Genomic DNA, 17,946 nt, shown 5'->3' with positions numbered 1-17,946 from the left:
CTGCTCTGTTGTTCCTTCTTCCTGACACTCTAAGATTTCTTCTGTTATTATTGCATTTCTGTTTGGAGAATGTCCTTTGGCCAGCCTTAAAGGTATGTCTGCTAGCAACAAAGTCTTTTAGTTTTCGTTTGTCTGAGAATGTCCTTATTTCTCCTTCATTCCTGAAGAATAGTTTCACCAGATGCAGAATTCATGGCTGATCATTCTTTTCTTTCAGCCCTTAAAAATGTTGTGCCACTGGAGGGTGCCTGGGGGGCACAGTCAGTCAAGGTTCAGTTCAGGTCATGATCTCTCAGGGTTGTGAGATTGAGCCCTACATGGGGCTCCACACTCAGCGTGCAGTGTGCTCAAGATTCTCTCGCTCTCCCTCCATTCCTCCACGGACTCGTGTGCACTTGCGCATGCTCCCTCTCAAATAAATAAATTTTTTAAAAATGTGCCACTGGGGTGCCTGGGTGGCTCAGTCAGTTTATGTGTCTGATTCGATCTCAGCTGGGGTCTTAATCTCAGGATCCTGAGTTCAAGCCCCGCACGGGGCTCCACACTGGGCATGCAGCCTATTTAAAAAAACGAACAAAAAAATGTTCCACTTCCTTCTGGCCTCTGTGGTTTCAGATGAGAAATCTGCTGTCATATAAAGTGGTATTCTCTTGTAGGTAATGCCTTTTCTCTGTGACTACTTTCAAGGCTTTTGTCTTTAGTTTTCAGAAATTTAATTAGGATGCATCCTGGAGTAGATTTCTTTGGGTTTTTCCTGTTAAGGTTCACTCAGTTTCTTGATTCTGTTGTGTGTGTTTTGCCAAATCTGGGAAGCTTTCACCCATTTTTTTCACAGCCCCCACATTTTTCTTTCTCTTCTGGGACTCCAGTGATAGGAATGTCGGATCTTTTGTTCCTGTCCCACGATCCCCGAGACTTAATTCATTTTTTTTTTTCAGTCTATTTTCTCTCTCTTGTTCAGACTGGGTAAATTCTACTGAATTCTTCAAGTGCAGTGATTTCTGTCCTCTGTCATCTCTACTCCACTACTGAGCCCATCCAGTGAGTTTTGGTTTTCAGTTTCAATTTTTTGAGCCGAAAATCCTTATCAAAGCTGAAAGTTTAGGTCTTCAATTCATCATGAATACTGAGCTGCTAATACAGAGCAGTAGAGAATCACTTTAGTGAGATGTCTTTAATTTCTTAGTGTCTGAAAAACGGTTTCATAAATCAGAAGCATTCAAAAGCCAAATAATGCATCCATATGGAATTTTCTTTTCAGGTGAAAGAAATACTTGCAAGAGCATACATGTGGTGTAGCCTGTTCAGCTGTGTAATTCAGGCATAGCATAGTTTGAGTTGTATGCCAACTGTGTAGGCCACCACAGCTAATTAAAGCAATGCAAACAGTACTGGCTCATTTCTTGTATTAACAGGCATCCCAGTGATGATGAAACCAAGACCGTCGTTTGCATCCCTTTTGATTTTTGGTGGCTTCAGATTCACAGGTGCATGTTCGGGTGTGGTACTGATGCCTTTCACAAGTTTCTCAAAACAGCTTCCAGACTCTCTCCACCTTTACTTTACGCTGTTACAATTCTTGCTTTGTGCCAAGAAGATGTTAGTATGATACGGTATCTTTGAGTTGGAAAAGGCAGCCTTCCAATCCCTGGAGCTTTTGTTTCTACAAAAACAGTGAATCTACTTTCATCCCTGTTCCCTAGGTCTAGGGAGACTCAGGAGTTGAGCTAGAGGAAACTTTCCTTTTAGAACGTTCTCCTTCTGGGGCGCCTGGGTGGCACGGTCATTATGTGTCTGCCTTCGGCTCAGGTCATGGTCCCAGGGTCCTGGGATCGAGTCCCACATGGGGCTCCCTGCTCCGTGGGAAGCCTGCTTCTCCCTCTCCTGCTCCCCCTGCTTGTTTTCCGTCTCTCACTGTGTCTCTCTCTGTCATATAAATAAATAAAATCTTTAAAAAAATAAATAAATAAAAATAAAAGAACATTCTGCTTCTTAAGAACGTTATGCAGACAGCCAGCTACCAGTAGGCTAAGAAAGGTACAACACCATGCTCTTCTCAGGTTCTACCCAGCCCACCCTCTGGGCCCCCAAACAGACTGCTGAGAGAAAGGTAGTAGGAGTTGTTGCTTTTTGTTCTAACAGCAAGTTACGGTACACGTCAAAAATCAAAAAGTGAGCTTAAATGCGTGGATGCAGCATGTTCAAGGAGGTATTTACCTGACGTTACCTTTGTCCTTTAGAACTCCAGTGGTAAACTAACTGACTTCCTGAGCTTCTACACACTCCCCTCCACAGTCATGCACCACCCTGCGCACAAGAGCCTCAAGGCCGCCTACTCCTTCTACAACATTCACACGGAGACGCCCCTGCTGGACCTCATGAGTGATGCGCTCATTATAGCCAAATTGGTAAGCGGCTCCCTCCCTTTTTGTCCTGGGTGTTTCTCCAAATACGTGTGCCAAAGTATATAAAACCTCTTACTAGAGCTCCTTCTGCACGGGTGCAATTCATTTGAGATATTTGTTACTGTTGACCGTCCGTCAAAGGGAGAATTTTGATGAGAGTTTTCTTTTAAAACTTCAGAGGCTGTTTGCATCGTTGATTCTATTGCAGCTTAGCCAAAAAGGTATTTTGTGCAAATTAGAAACTCTTAACCCTTATAGAAGAATGCATAAAACCCGTAATACAAGGAATATAGGAAAAATACATGGTACCTTGATAAAAGGAATAAACATGTTCGTGTTGCAGTGCATAATTAGCAACAGGAAACTTTTGAACTTCAACTTAAATAGTCTCTGAATTTTAAAATTAAAGGAATTTTATTTTTAAAATTAAGGAGTTTAGTATTAAAAAGAAAGGCATTTAAAATGAAAGGAATTAAATTCAAAATGTGCTCTACTATATTTGCAATATTTTTCTATTTCCTTAGTGTGGTAGTTAGGATAATTGTTAAATTCTTGCTACAAATAAACATTTTTTTTTTAAAGAAGTTGAAATTAGCTGACAGTTATTTCAGTGTAATTACTGGACATGAGAAAATACTATTCATGAGAAATTGAGAACAACACGTCAAAAGTGTCTTCTTTGATAAACTGAAAACATTTTTTTAACATAGTACTCTTCCATCTCCAAATCAACATTATCCTATGATTCTTTGATCCTATTGCTCTTTTTCAGCTACTTCCCCCCAAAAGCCAATAATAAATGATTTAAGGTAAAACCCCTAGAAATATAAATCTATACCACATTTTGCATAGTATTTTTACCTAACATTTTCAAGAAATACAATTTTTACTACTAAAATTTTACTAAATTTATTTCCAAGCATCATCCCAAGACCAAGTACACATTTAAAGTCTTTAAAGCTTTAGCTCAGTCAGAACTTCAAAAGGCCCATAACTAACAGCTCTGGAGATGGAGCACCCTGGGCAAATGTTCCTTCTGAAAATATTCTAAGACAGTTTTGAACTGAGTTCTTAACCTATACATAGAATGGAGACATTAAACCTTGTTATAAATGCATATTTGAGCTATTAGTAGAGGAATAAAACGGTACACTGCAGTACATAATAATAGAAAACACTCTAGTCCTTTGATGTTTAAAATTTGAAATCCTTTTTACATTGGCAGAAAGGATTTGATGTATTCAATGCACTAGATTTGATGGAAAATAAGACCTTCTTGGAAAAACTCAAATTCGGCATAGGAGACGGCAATTTGCAGTATTACTTGTACAACTGGAGATGTCCAGGAACAGATTCTGAAAAGGTAAGTGCAGTAGCTACACCCTTTAGAAACCTAATAAATGTCCCTAGGAAATCCCATACTTGCTGCCCTTAGGATTAAGGCGTTTTTTTTAGTAGCTTTTAAAAAATACAGAGCTATTGTACTGTAATTTATTTTTTCTCGCTTACCTGTTCTTACCATTCTGTTTCTTCCCTCCCTTTAGGTTGGACTAGTATTACAATAGATGGATATTTCTATTTCTAGAACTCTGACATCATCATTTGTTAATATTCTATTTAATGATTCCTGGAACTGCCATTCCAAAGAAGAATAAAAGCACAACTTAAGTGAAATCGATGTAGTCGGTAACAATCAGAAAAGATGAAAAAAAAACCACCCATATGTGACCAATAGTACATATTTCTAGCTAGAATGTTAACATTCTTTTTTCTCACTGTTTACCCATTTGTAGGAGGGATGAAAGGGTACAGAGAGCACATTCCTCTAATCTTCAGACTTTGGGCTGTCTCTTGATGAAGAGAAGGTATTTTTCCACTCTGTAGAAAAGGGACTGTTTTTCTGTGGACTGAAGAAGTCACAGAACTGTGTAAGAAAATCTTTGCTATTGTGTGGAGATAAACTGCTGCATTTCTCTTTATTAAGTGTTGGTCTGTCTGTCCGTGTAACAGAACAAAGGATCCATGTGGAAAATGTGTGCTCCCGTCACCTTACATGGTATCCCTGGGAGCATTTAGGGAATCAGCACCTTCCATAACTCGGTGACGGAGTAGGTGGGTGTTAAAGTATAGAGGGAGATAAAAATGTACTGGGGACTGGGAAGTACATTTATTCCTCCAGAAGCAGAGTTGCCAAATAAACATACAGATGTGTACTTTGATCTCCAGCAGTCAGTGGATTGGTTCAAAAGCAAAGTTTTGTGCAAACACGTGCTGAGAGTACACCCGTGAGTGACTAGACTTCGCTGCTGCCGCACAAACTCGTGTCTTCTCAGCAGCAGCAGAGATGTCAGGCAAAGAAAATAAAAGTTCTAAAGTCACAAGAAATGCCCAGTGGAATTTATTAGTGCTATCAGGACATAGATAGTTTGAATGTTTTTTATTACTTATGCAAAATTGCACATATTCCTTTATGCTGACTTTAATTTATCATGAAAGCTGTCATGCTAATGGAAAATATCTTATATGTAAATAAGTATTCATAATTTTGTTACTGATGGTGTTTTTATCTAGAATTTGAAAACCCTGTTTTCGCAGTGTACATATATATGTATATATTGCCAGTAGTCGAAGGAGGGGCAGGAATATGCTGAACGAAGCCACAAAGCACTGGCTTTGACTCAGATACCACAGAATAGATCCTTCTTCCTGCCTTTTACTGTGCCAGTGCCTAGGCTCTTTAGTGCAGAAAAATTTAATTTTAGACAACATGACAGCCTTTCCTTTATGTTCTAAGTGGTCAAATGAAAGCAGTCATATCTTAGATCAGGTAGGAGCCAGCAAACTCTGGCCCATGAGCTAGATCCAGCCTGTCACCTGTTTTTGTACAGCCTATGAGCTAAGAATGGTTTTCACATTTTTGAATGGTTGCTGGGATGGGGCGGGGAGCGGGGGGGATACGGGAAGGGGGGAATCAAAGGAATAACATGTTGTGACATGTGAAAATTGTAGGACACTCAAATCTCAGCATCCATAAAGTTTTATTGGGACACAGCCACACTCGTTTGCTTACGTATCGCCTGTGGCTGCTTCACGCTACAGAGGCAGAGTTGAGTTATTCTGACAGAACTGTATGGCCCAAAAGGCCTAAAATATTTACTGTCTGGCCCTTAACAGGGGGGAAAAAAATTGTCGTCCCTGACTTACTAGAGCTGAAAGCCACTCTGCACCATCGTCCTAAAGACAAACCCACAGCTGCGACTACCACTAGAGGGGGCTCGGGGACTGCACAGTAGTGCACAGTCAGGCCGGCGGGGTTTACCTCTTTGGAGCCTTAGAGAAGACTTCTCATATAGGACGATTCCGACTCCACTGCATTACCATTCTTTCTTAACAGAAGGAGAGTGGCTTCGGAAGCAAAACTGAACCAGTCCACCAAAACACCAAGAATTAAGTAAATGGGATTTGAATCTGGAGTCAGGTCTCTCGTTGGGAATTGTGTTCCATTCATTTTTAAGGCACAGCCTTATATGATGTAGGTTTTCAGGTGATTGCAGACTTGCCAGTCAGTAATTTTATCACAAGCTCACGTCGTGATAAAACTGGCACTTTTCCTTTATTTGTTTACATAATTCCAGTTGTTATAGAATTCAGATGCTTTTAATACAGTAATTAATAAATAGCATATTTTCCTCTTTAAAAGGCCTCTTTATAATTTAGATTACCAATGAACATTTCAAAATTGAAAACTGATAAAACTACTTGTGTTTATAAAGTAGTTACTAGAATTAAATTTCACTGCATTATACAGTGTCTTAGAGATTCAAAAAAACATTGTCCTTCATCTTTGTCAACAATGGAAATGCTCTATTCCATGAGGTGTCTTTCCCTCCCCATCCCCTCCTTTTTTTTGCCAAGATGGCATTTAGTAAAATTTAAAAGAACAGAGGTGGCATAATCCAAGAGTCAACCAGAATTTAGGCTGAAAATACACTTCAGCAATCCAGTACCTTCCCCCTAAATTACAAAAGGACCTTTTCCAAACACATACTGCAAATGGCAGACACTTTAACACAGACATAGAGGATTGATTATGCTCCATTTTCTAACATGAAGAACCCCAGTAATTGCACAAACCCATCTCTGAGACCTCAAGCTCCTCACTTTATTTAATTCTCTTCCTGCCTCATTTGACCTAATTATCAGCATACTTTTTACCCATGTTAATTTTCCAAGGAAATAAGCTAACCATGTAAAGGGGTGAATTTCAACCATTCAAAATACCGCATCTGGCTTTTTCCTACAAGCTCATGCATATGCCTACTACAAAAAAAGTCAGATCAACAGGAAGTAAAAAAAATAATTTTTTCCTGATATGTTTCTGAAGACAATGTATTGCTTGGTGTTTAGTATCTTTCTTTTAAAACTGATGGATCTCCAATCCAGTTTCATCTGCATTACTAACTAGAACCTGTTTACTGTGGCACATTTTCCAAGTTTGATAGAAAGATGTCAAGTGTTGTAGGATACAGAATTTCTTGCTTACAAGCACTGTACCAGGCTTTTAAAAAATGAATTTATACAAGCATGGACATTAGTTTCAATAAACTTTTGTTTTGATATTCATACTTTTGAATATTTTCTGCACTTAAGTGTTTTTAAGTGTCAGCCTATTTATACAGTCTCACACCTATGAAAGGAATGTTACTAAAAGTACCCCAAGAATATATGTAAAAATAACACATTTTATTAGTTTTAAGGCTTCTTTACGAAGTGTTGTTTTACAACTATACGAAATGACAAGTTTATAGATTACTTTGAAGTCGTTTTTTTACCTTTGGGTGGTTTCCTTATCTTATTGGGGTTTGGAATCACTTTCTTTATTTTAAGGGGCTGTAACACAACAGCCTGCTGACCTTCAACAAGCTTCCTTTTATGTTTAGAGAGGTCTTCAAAGGAAGTTTCCAAAATCTCTTTGTCTTGGCTTTCCAAAGATTCAGTGTCTGATTTTTCCCTGGAGTCTTCCAGTCTGCCTTGAAGCCATGGTACGTGTAAACTGGGTACTCGGGGAATTATGGCTTTGACTTCATCAACAAAGGCAGTGGTGTCCTTTCTGAACCCCAAGGCCAGGATACATTTTAAGCCAATGACAGGTGCGAGTGTCTCGCTGAGACGGGGAACCTGACAAGCAGGAACGGATCTGCTCAAACTTAACTGAATCAGGTGTGAGGTAATGAGCGCGGGCTTGGCTGACTTACACACTAGGACCAGCAGCAGCCCATTCTTTTCCAGAGCTCTGGTAACCTCATTAACGCCAATGGTCAGCTGCTTCCTGATGTGGACAGGAGTCCACCCTGACCCTTGCTCATTATCTCCTGGTTGTTTCTCCTTCTGATCCTCACTTGTATCAACCTCTGTGCTACATTTGTCTGGGCTTTGTTTTTTTAAAAACGGTTTTTTCTTTTTCTTCTTATCCTCAGTCTTCTGAAGCCCAAGCGATTTAAATCTGTCTTCAAGGGTGTGTAATATAAAGTGCATGTCTTCTCTCTCTAGTGCACTCCAGCAGATAGCATATGGGTTGTTCAGCGCTGTCTTTACCGTTAAAGGTCTTGTCTTCCGAACAGAGCCCCTCCCCGGTGCTTGAGGGGCTGCAGCCATTCTGAAAATCTTTCCTAAGAAGCAGACGACAAAGTAAATTCGTGTTATGAGCAGTGCATGTCAGAAGAATATCTTGTTTGTACTCTTTCTGATTCCTGATAGGCTATAGCAAGCCTGACTATACAGAACCAATGACATGACCATACACTAAACCTCTTTTAAGATTAAGGAATTTATGTTCCCCATTTTTTCATGACTTTGTCTTTATTCTTATACAGGTAATACATAAATGGTTTGCATTACTGCAATCACAGTGAAATCCTATTTCATTTATTAAAAATGTTCCATGTTTCTACCTGTTCATGATTATCTTTTTTCATGACTGTGTGGTATTAATCTTACAAATCTGTTACCATTTTCTGAATTGCTCTCCAGTTAGGCCTCCATCCCACAAAGACTCCCTGAGCACCCCCCTGTGTGCAAGTCCACCTGCACGGAGCCCCCAAGCTGTGTGGGCCCAGAAGCCTCTGCTATTTATAATCAACCAGGTGTGGGTTTTTAAGAACCAGAATAGTAATCTATGTACACAATTACAAATTCAAATGATACTTTCATTCTATGCCCTTTTGTAAGTCTCCCTCCCTCCCTGAACTCTAGGCTTCTTGTATATCCTTCCTTAAACATCTCCCACATACACAGGTATATATTCCCCCTTCTGGACAGTTATTCCAAGCTGACTGCTTCTGCAGCTGGCAACTTGAGGAAAACTAGGGAAATTTTGTGATGAAACTTAAAAATACAAATCCGTTAAAGAAAAATAAGAAGGATCCTTCCTGGGAAAATGTTATAAACCACTGATGTAGGGAGCATATCTTGGCTCTCCTTCCCAGAGCAAGTGCATTTGTCTTCCCTCAGTTTTATTCCTTGCTTCTTCCTGGTGCTCAGCTAAGAACCATAGTGACCTACATGGCAAAACTGAAGGAAGTTAAATGAGCCAGCCCGCGAGAAGTCTGGCATCTGGAACTGTCCCTATTTTCAGATGACCAGATTTTCTCCCTCCAGACAGTCCCTCATTCCAGGTGCTCATTTATCCCACTAAGACTTGCCTTCCCCGAAATGCCCATGCACAATTAAGAATTAAGTCCTCTCCAATTGAACTTCCACTCACCAGGTAAAGAGCAGGTGTCTTTGTGGAGTGTGTCAGAACATAGAAGGCATTTTCTCCATCTAACTTGATTCTCACAAAATTCCTATAGAATTGCCTAACGTGTGGGTGAAGAAACAGTCGGGTTAAATGCCTTGCCCGAAGTCACAATTGGTTTTCCAAACCCGAACTTTATGCTTTTTCAATCCTGGCTGCACCTCAAAAATAACCTGTTGCCTTTTAAAACATACAAATGGTTGGTCCTTATCCTGAATGTACTGAATTGGAATCCCTGGGAATAGGACCAGGGCACCTGTATTTGTTAAAAAAAAAAAAAAAAACTGTCCAGGTGAGTCTGATCCAGAACAGGGTTAGAACAGCTGGAGTAGGACAGGCTGCCTCTTGACCCTGGACAGCCGTGAGAAATGGCTTTCTGACCTCCACTGGTCTCCATCCAGTGCACCTCCTAAGTCACCTTCTAACAGAAATCTAAAATTCAGCTCCTCCGGGCAGGGTCAGACTTCGTTCATGCCAGTGCTGCCAGAGCCCTGGTTACCTGCTGCACAGCCCTCCTCATCCCCCATTTTCTCATTGTTCCCCTCCAGCTCGGGGAGTCAGGAAGTAGCTCAGCCAAATCCTTGGTAGAGGCCCGGCATCAGGTTGAAGGTGGTCAGGAAGACAAGACAAATACGATCTAACAGAGCTCTTGCCAAACTGCAAGTCAGCTCATGGGCCTCAGCATTCAAACAGCACAGAATGCGGAAATCCTTAAGTAAATACTTAAGAGTTGTATGCTCTGGAGGGAGAGTAAGCTAGGCACGAACTCCCATATTCAGAATCTAGCGCGGGGAGACAAGAGCCAAGTAGTTCAGATACGCAGACTCTTACACCATATAATCCAAAAACAACGTACTGATTGATGAGAAGCCGCAACGGTTTTGGAGGAGAAAAACAGGAAGGCTTTGCTGAGGTGCCTTTTGAGCTAGGTCTTGGAGGCATTCACTACATACAGGATCAAGGGCAAACTCTTTAAGGTGACCTACAAGGCCCTCCACACTCTGGCCCTCATCATCCACCAGCCTCTTCCACCATGCACGATTACATCCCGCCACTGAACCACTTACTGTTGAACGAGGCCACCAGTTTCTAACCTCCATATCCTCATACACATTAGTCCCTTCCACCTTCAGCCCCCACAACCACCTTTCTTCAGCAAGTATTTCTGGATTATCCACAACACACCAAGCCATAAAGTATTAAAGTAAAAACAGTTACTAGCCTCACCGTGCTTAGAATCCATGAAAAAGACATATCAGCAGGTAATAACATAGTAAGATGTGCACATTCAAGTCCGGGAACTACAGAATACTAAGGAAACAGCAGAAGCTAACTCAGCTTAAGGAGTCAGAAAAGAGGTCCTGGAGAAATTGACCTTTTAACCTACATCTGAAGAATGCCTGCCAAAGGGAGTATGAAATAGAGTATCCCAGGGAACAACATTAAGGACACGAATTAAGTTCAACGTCGCTGAGGCAGAGATGCTAGAGAGGGTGAGGTATTAGGGAAAGGAAGCAAGGACGAGAGGGTGAAGGTCCCTGCAAACCTTATAAATGGGAAGCAACTGTAACGTTTAAGCAGAAGAGTGCCATGATTTGAAAGGCACTGCAAAAAGATCTTCGCGGATTCCCGGCCTGGAAGCGTCCTTCGCCAAGAGTGGAAGAAGCAAAGAGGTTCCCAGAGTAGGCACGACGGTGGCCTGCACTAGAGTCGCCGCAGAGGGGTTGGGACAGAAATTCATAGAGTTGAAATAGTTAAGAGGTAGAATCTACCAGGCTTGGTGCTATCACCCGGGAGTAACGCAGAGGAAGGACTCCGGTCTCTAGATCCGGTAGCGGAGGGGAGGACAGCCCCAGTCCCCGCTGGCTGCATTCCTGTCCCAGAGTCCCTCCCCGTGCATGCTGCCCTGTATCTAGTGCCCTCATTCTTCATTATTTAGATTCGCAAACTCTAGTTATTTTGTGGTCCGTCCCCGGTTCTAGGCTGTGGAGCACTGAAGGACCAGGGTGGGCTTTATCTTACTATTTCCCGTACCCTACAGATGCTCAGCTCCAGACAGAGGAGAGTAAACCAAGGCCCAGGAAAGTACGCCCGTTCACGCGGGGCGGCCCGAGAGACAGGGGTCTCGGGGAAGACCTCGGGACCTAGCGTGCCCGCCGCCCTCCGCACTCTGCCGCCTCCCAGGCCGGATCCCACCCGGGGCGCGCCCCTCCGGTCCCCTTACGTCCCCCGCACCCCGCTCCCACTCACGATGGCAACCGCACCACCTCCACGTGCGACGCGCGTGCGCAGAGCCCTCGCCCTCCCTGGTCCCGCCTTCCAAATGCTCAGAGAGCTTCGCATCTCATCATCTCACCTCGTCACTCACAACAGAGAGTCGGCCCACAGCTTCGTGAAGACCGAACTATAAAAGCCCTGAGTCCGGGAATGTGGCTGGGAGGCTCAGGACGCAGCCCTACAGCGGCAGTGCGCAGGCGCAACGCCGGTCTCGCGAGACCTCACGGTTGCCGTGGTAACCCGCGGCTCACTGGCTGCACAGCTTGGTCGGGGGGCTGTTACAATGCCGGTAGCCGCCGGAAGGCTGGTTCTCTCCTGTGTCGCCTTCTCTCTTCTAATCCAGTTTCTCCCTTTCAGCGCCTGGCAGTCTTGGCTCTCTCTTCTCGCTCTTCTGTATTTGGCTTGCCTAAGGGGACGCAAAACCCTAGTTCCCGTCCAGTGTCCCCATCTCCGTCGACTCTCCGGCACCAGGAAGATAAACGGGGGGATCAGGGGTGGTTTGAGGTAAAAAAAAAAAAAAAAACAACCACGTGCCTACAGGCAACAGTGTAGGCAATCTTGAGCCCCCTGAAAGGAGAGTAAAGGCTTCTTTGCGTCCTGCGACAGCAGCTCTGAAAACTCCAAATGTCTGCTGTAGCTACTCCGACCAGTGGAAACTAAAGGTACGAATGGAGTCGCTGGGAAGTTATGGACAACTGTAATAAAACAGCTGAAGGACACTTGCAAGGTCGGGCATCTGAATCTTGTTTTACCCGTGGCGAGAACTTAGAAGAAAGTACGTTGCTTCTGACCTAAAGAGCCTCCCCCCTCATCACCCCATTCCTTTCTCTTTTCCAGCCTAACTTAGCGCCCCTTACTTTTCCTCTGTCCATTTTTCTCAGAACTTTTCCCTTCGCAATCTGGTTTTCCATTTTTTAATCTGTTTTCTCCATTTTCAGTTCTTATCACCTACGTAGTACCTAACTGGCCATAACAGAAAACAAAACAAAAAACCGTGTTCCTTTTGGTCAAAGATTTCTGCGGGTTACACAGGGTTAAAGTACAATGTGATTTTTTTAAAATCACAATCAAAAAGAATGAAGTTACAACGAGTTTGAGGCTTTTGTTTCGTAAAATGAATCTTACTGATTCATTATGATAAACTGCAAACATCCAGTCTTAGATCTAGTTTAAGTAGTCTTAGATCTAGCTTTCAAGCTGTAAGAGAAACGCTGACACACATATCTAATTGAAATGCTAGAATGATGGGAAGGAATTGTGCACAAGTGTTTGTCCCCCTAAGGTTCCAGAGTGTAGAGTTAGATTTATAGCATCATCTAAGTTGACATTCACTCTATGAAGATTACCTACCATTACATCCCACAGCTCTGGAGCCAGTTTGCCTACTTGAAATCCTAACTTCATCTCTGACTAGGCATGTGACCCCTAAGCAAGCTAATTAACCCTTGAAGTGATAAAAATAGTACCTGTTGTGCTTATTAGAAGAAATAATCTATGTAAGATGATTAGCACAGTCCCTGGCATGCAGAAAGTGCTTGATAATTCTAACTGTGATGAATCTAGTGACAACCTGAATGAGGAGTTAATAAAAATTAACAGTAGCCTCTATGACTTTAGTGCTTGTGTTTTATTTTGAGACCACCAATATAATTTCCCCAAGAATTTTACTAACATGACTACATTTTAAAGGTAACTTCTCTCATTTGGATCATACAAACTTTACAAGAAAAAAAGTAAACAATCCTCCCATGACCCAAATTGCCTCAAAACATATTTCCTTTCTGTGTTCCCTTGTAATTTGTTTCACATTTATACATGCAATTAAATTGTGAAATAATAACACAGATTAAAATTTGTGTTCTGATTTTCTTCCCATATAACACTTTTGTATGTTTCTCACAGTCTTCAAGTTATCACTTTAACTCATATATGTGTTGTATGTGTATATATACATATACATAATATATATATACACATAATATATATACATATACATAATATATATACATATACATATATATAATGTTTAATGACAGATGTTTCAATTATTTCACCCTGTAAAACCTCAATTTTGTTTTTGAATAATAAAGGTTTTTTTTTATATTAACTCTAGAATTGGACTATTGTTAGATTTATATGCTTGTCATGATGTAAGAGTGGCTTAAGGGACCTAGTGATAAATCATGTCATTAGAGGCAATGTAAATGTGAGGCGTTTCAAGCAGTTAAGGGATCTCTAAGTAACAGCTGGTGGCAGTGCCACACATCTGTAGATAAGGTCAGTAAAGACAAAAAGATTCTAATTGGATTTAGACCATTTATTATACTTAGAAGACAGCAAAAGCAAGATCAGCAGGATCTTATGCCCATGGGACAATATCCCTAGTCCCAGAGATCAATAATCATAGGTGTCATGAGTGATGCATCACTCTGCATTAACAAATCAACTTGACACTTCAGCTGAGCAGTTTCATAGACTTACACAGAAGCCCACAGCTGTACCCTAAGGTGGCGAGGTGATGGGGGGAAGGGGAGGGCAACATGAAAAGCATTAGTCTCCACTAAAACTAGAGAAATGGAAGAGAAACATCCTTGTGGGAGTTTCCCATAAGATAGGGACCTAGGGGCGCTTGGGTGGCTCCGTCAGTTAGGCATCCAACTCTTGATTTTGGCTCAGGGCATGATCTCAGGGTCCTGAGATTCTCTCTCTCTCCCTACCCCCTCACCCCCTGCACCACTCCCTCTCTCTCTCTCTAAAACAAACAAACAAAAAAGATTGCGACCTTGCTCCAGGAAGAATCCCAGGCATTCTGCCAAGACTCAGACTGCAGTCAAGCCTTGCCTACATGGCTACATGCAAGGTTGTCAGGGGCGTTGGCAGAGAGCTGTCTTTCTATTATAAAGGAGAGATTTGAAAAACCTTACATCAAATGGTCACAAAGCTGGGATTTTTTTTTTTAAGATTTTATTTATTCATTTGAGACAGAGAGCACAAGCAGGGGAAGAGGCAGAGGGAGAGGGAGAAGCAGACTCCCCACTGAGCAGGGAGCCCGATGTGGGACTCGATCCCAGGACCCTGGGATCATGACCTGAGCCGAAGGCAGACGCTTAACCATCTGAGCCACCCAGGCGCCCCCGCTCCTTTTTTTAAAGTAGACTATTTATTAGAGTTTTGTTTTATTTTTACAGGCAAAAGCCTAATGTGGTATGATGCTAGGCTTTAGATTTTCCATAGGTCCTAAAGAGCCAGCAACAGTAATTTTGGAAATAAAGTGTCTATATGATATAAAGTCAGCTGCAGATAACTATTCAAAATATGCCATACATATACATAAACATAAACCTATAATTTTAGAATTAGTTAAAGTATAGAAATTTATATGAATTAAATTATCACAGAATTCTTTCTGAAGCAATATGAGAACAAATGATTGAGAAACACTTTTAATGTAGAAATATGTATATATGTCTATAACTATGTATTAGGTGAAAAATGTAAATAGCATTTTACTTTATTCACAGGTTTTTATTGAGCATCTTTTATGTCAAGCCATGTGCCAGATGCTAGATACATAAGAATGTTTCCTTCCTTCCTTTTGTCAACAGATAACAGTATTTATTGAATTCTAAGTTAGGGATAAAGCAGTGAACCAAAGTTCTAATGGAGGAGACGGACAGTAAAACAAAGAAAGTAAAATACATAGTATATTAGGTGATGAAAAGCACTGTGGGAAAAAAGATTCAATGCAATCCCTATTAAAATCCCAATGGCTGTTTTTGTTGAATTAGAAAAACCCACCCTAAAATTCATACTGGATCTCAAGGAACCTCTGAATAGCCAAAACAATCTTGGAAATGGAGAACAAAATTGAAGGACTCACACTTCCTGATATTAAAAACTTACTACAAATCTACAATAATCAAAACAGTGTGGTATTGGCATAAAGACAGACAGTGGAATAGAGAGCCCAGAAATAAACTCTCACATATATGGTCAATTAATTTTTGACAAGGAGACCAAGACAATTTAATGGGGAAGAAGGTTTTTTTCCAAAAAACGGTGCTGGGAAAACTGGATATCCACATGCATATGAATGAAGTTGAACCCTTACTTATATCCCATACAAAAATTAACTCAAAGTGGGGCACTTGGGTGGCAGTCAGTTAAGCATCCAACTCTCAGTTTTGGCTTAAGTCGTGATCTCAGGGTCATGATCTCAGGGTTGTGAGATCACGCCCTGCATCAGGCTCTGTGCTCAGCACAGAATCTGCTTAAGATTCTCTCCCTCTGCCCCTCCTGCTTGTGTGCTTGCTCTCTCTCTCCAAAATAAATAAATCAATCTTAAAAAAAATTAACTCAAAGTGGATCAAAGATTTAAACTTAAGGGCTAAAACTGAAACTCTTAAAACGTAGGGGAAAATCTTCATGACATTGCATTTGGTAATGATATCTTGGATATGACAACAAAAGCACAGACAGCAAAAGAAAAAATAGTTAAATTGGATCTGCATCAAAATTAAAACTTTTTGGGGTACCTGGATGGCTCAGTTGGTTGAGCGCCTGGCTCTTGATCTCAGCTCAGGTCTTGATCTCACAGTGGTGAGTTCAAGCCCCATATTGGGCTCCATGTTGGACATAGAGCCTACTTAAAAAAATTATAAAATAAAATCTTGTGTACATCAAAGGACACTATCAAAAGAGTGAAAAGAAAACCCACAGAATGAGAGAAAATATTTGCAAATCATATATGATAAGGGATTAATATTCAGAATATATAAAAACTACAACTCAACAACAAAAAGCAAAAATAAACAAACAAAAAAGCCCATGGGGCACCTGGCTGGATCAGTCCATAGAGCATGCAACTCTTGATCTTGGTGTTGTGAGTTTGAACCCCCCAAAAAACAATTCAAGGGGTGCCTGGGTGGCTCATCAGTTGGGTGTCTGCCTTCAGCTCAGGTTGTAGTCCCAGGATCCTGGGATCGAGCCCCATGTCAGGCTCCCTGCTCAGCAGGGAGTCTGCTTCTCCCTCTCCCTCTATCCACCCCCCACTCATGTTTTCTCTTGCTCATGCTCTCTCTCTCTCTCTCTCAATTAAATAAATAAAATCTAAAAAAATTAAAATACAAGATTAAAGACACATATGATCATCCCAATAGATGTTTAAAAAAAGCTTTTGATGAAATTCTACATCCATTCGTGAAAACAAATTTTGCCAAACTACAAATAGGAAGAAACATACTACACATATATATCCACTGAAATAAGCAAGTTGCAGTGAACATACCACATTTGATGGTGAAACTCTGGAAGCATTACCTTTAAGGAATCATATACTACTTGTCCTATTCATTATTATACTCAGTTCCCGGCTACTGCAGAAAAGCAAAGAAAAGAAAGATCTGAGGATTGGAAAGGACAAAATGAAACTGTCATTATTCATAGACTATTGTTTGCTAAATAGGAAACCCAAAATAATTTACTGAAAAATAATCAAAAGATTTATCAAGACTGCTGGATAAAGAGTCAACATACAAAAATCAATCCCCTTTCTCTGTACCAGTTACAAAAGGACAAACAAGGAAATTTTTAAAAACATTTAATCTAACATAATAAAAAATTATAAAGTTACTTAGAAGTAAATCCACATGGGGCGCCTGGGTGGCTCAGTCATTAAGCGTCTGCCTTCGGCTCAAGTCATGATCCTGGGGTCCTGGGATCAAGCTCCGCATCGAGCCCCGCATCGGGCTCCCTGCTCACGGGAAGCCTGCTTCTCCCTCTCCCACTCCCCCTGCTTGTGTTCCCTCTCTCACTGTGTCTCTGTCAAATAAATAAATACAATCTTTAAAAAAAAAAATAACATTACCTCCTTTTAATAGACTATATAATCTGCTTATTATATGTGTTATTGTCTGTGACCCCCTACCAGAATGTAATGCAAGGATAAGGATCTTGTTTGTTCTGTTGACTAATGTTTTTCAAGAACCTAGAACAGTGCCTTGCTCATATTAGGCCCTCAATAACTATTTGAATGAATGAAAGAATGAATAAGGAGGATAGGATGGAATGGAATCAGGAGAGTCACAAAGGTAAAGGTAGTGTTCTATTTCTTAAACTGGTGGTAGGTTCATAAATGTGCCCATTATTTTTAGAATTTTAAATATATGGATGTATGTATATTGGTTTGTAATCAATACTTAATAAATAGTAAAAAAAAAAAAAAAAAAGGGAACTTGATTGTCCAAATTGACTCACTCCCAAAGGAAAGCTGAGTTTTTACTGTACCTGATATATCATTATCACTGGGCAGAAGACATCAGTATTTCAATTGTCTCTTCTCTCTTTTTGTTCCGCGGAACAAGACACCATGGCTCTAGCCTCTGTTTATGGGAGGGCAACTCAAGAGAAGAACATGCTTTGAAAAGAGTTCTTAGAAGAACATTCTAGACTTAGAGAATAAAACAGAGC

At 41.0% G+C, this 17,946-nt stretch overlaps 2 protein-coding genes across 10 annotated transcripts in view; one reads left to right on the top strand and one right to left on the bottom strand.

The window, feature by feature from the left end:
- The window catches only part of NMT2 (N-myristoyltransferase 2), a 62,822-nt gene extending 58,438 nt beyond the window's left edge, over positions 1–4,384 (top strand). For 3 of the 4 annotated variants that reach the window (XM_081820654.1, XM_081820652.1, XM_081820653.1), the window contains 3 exons: positions 2,241–2,408; positions 3,631–3,768; positions 3,950–4,384. In XM_081820654.1, coding sequence (XP_081676780.1) covers positions 2,241–2,408; positions 3,631–3,768; positions 3,950–3,970 — 327 coding nt within the window. In that variant the 3' untranslated portion in view covers positions 3,971–4,384. Of the gene's footprint in view, positions 1–2,240; positions 2,409–3,630; positions 3,769–3,949 lie in introns of those variants that run through there. The other variant, XM_081820655.1, reaches the window with a different exon arrangement.
- Positions 4,385–7,129: 2,745 nt separating this feature from the next.
- Positions 7,130–11,694, bottom strand: RPP38 (ribonuclease P/MRP subunit p38). 6 transcript variants are annotated; one of them, XM_031023209.2, is made up of 3 exons: positions 11,558–11,688; positions 9,169–9,262; positions 7,130–8,074 (listed from the first exon to the last, which is right to left on the bottom strand). In XM_031023209.2, the coding sequence occupies exon 3, from the start codon at positions 8,058–8,060 to the stop codon at positions 7,215–7,217; it is 846 nt and encodes a 281-aa protein (XP_030879069.1). In that variant the 5' UTR covers positions 8,061–8,074; positions 9,169–9,262; positions 11,558–11,688; the 3' UTR covers positions 7,130–7,214. The 6 variants fall into 6 exon arrangements, with proteins under 6 accessions (XP_030879069.1, XP_081676786.1, XP_030879070.1 ...); XM_081820660.1 differs by having other exon boundaries at positions 11,570–11,678; XM_031023210.2 differs by lacking the exon at positions 11,558–11,688 and adding an exon at positions 11,452–11,501.
- Positions 11,695–17,946: the final 6,252 nt, after the last annotated feature.

The sequence above is a fragment of the Leptonychotes weddellii genome, chromosome 5 (assembly GCF_054177405.1).
Source record: "Leptonychotes weddellii isolate Sample4059 chromosome 5, ASM5417740v2, whole genome shotgun sequence".
In the NCBI taxonomy this organism is placed as follows: Eukaryota; Metazoa; Chordata; class Mammalia; order Carnivora; family Phocidae; genus Leptonychotes; species Leptonychotes weddellii.
The sequence above is the reverse complement of the archived record's forward strand: the minus strand, read 5'-3'. Positions and strand labels throughout refer to the sequence as shown.

Excerpts from the sequence above, each read along its gene's own strand:
- RPP38 (XM_006751975.3), bottom strand. The coding sequence starts at position 8,060 with ATGGCTGCAGCCCCTCAAGCACCGGGGAGGGGCTCTGTTCGGAAGACA.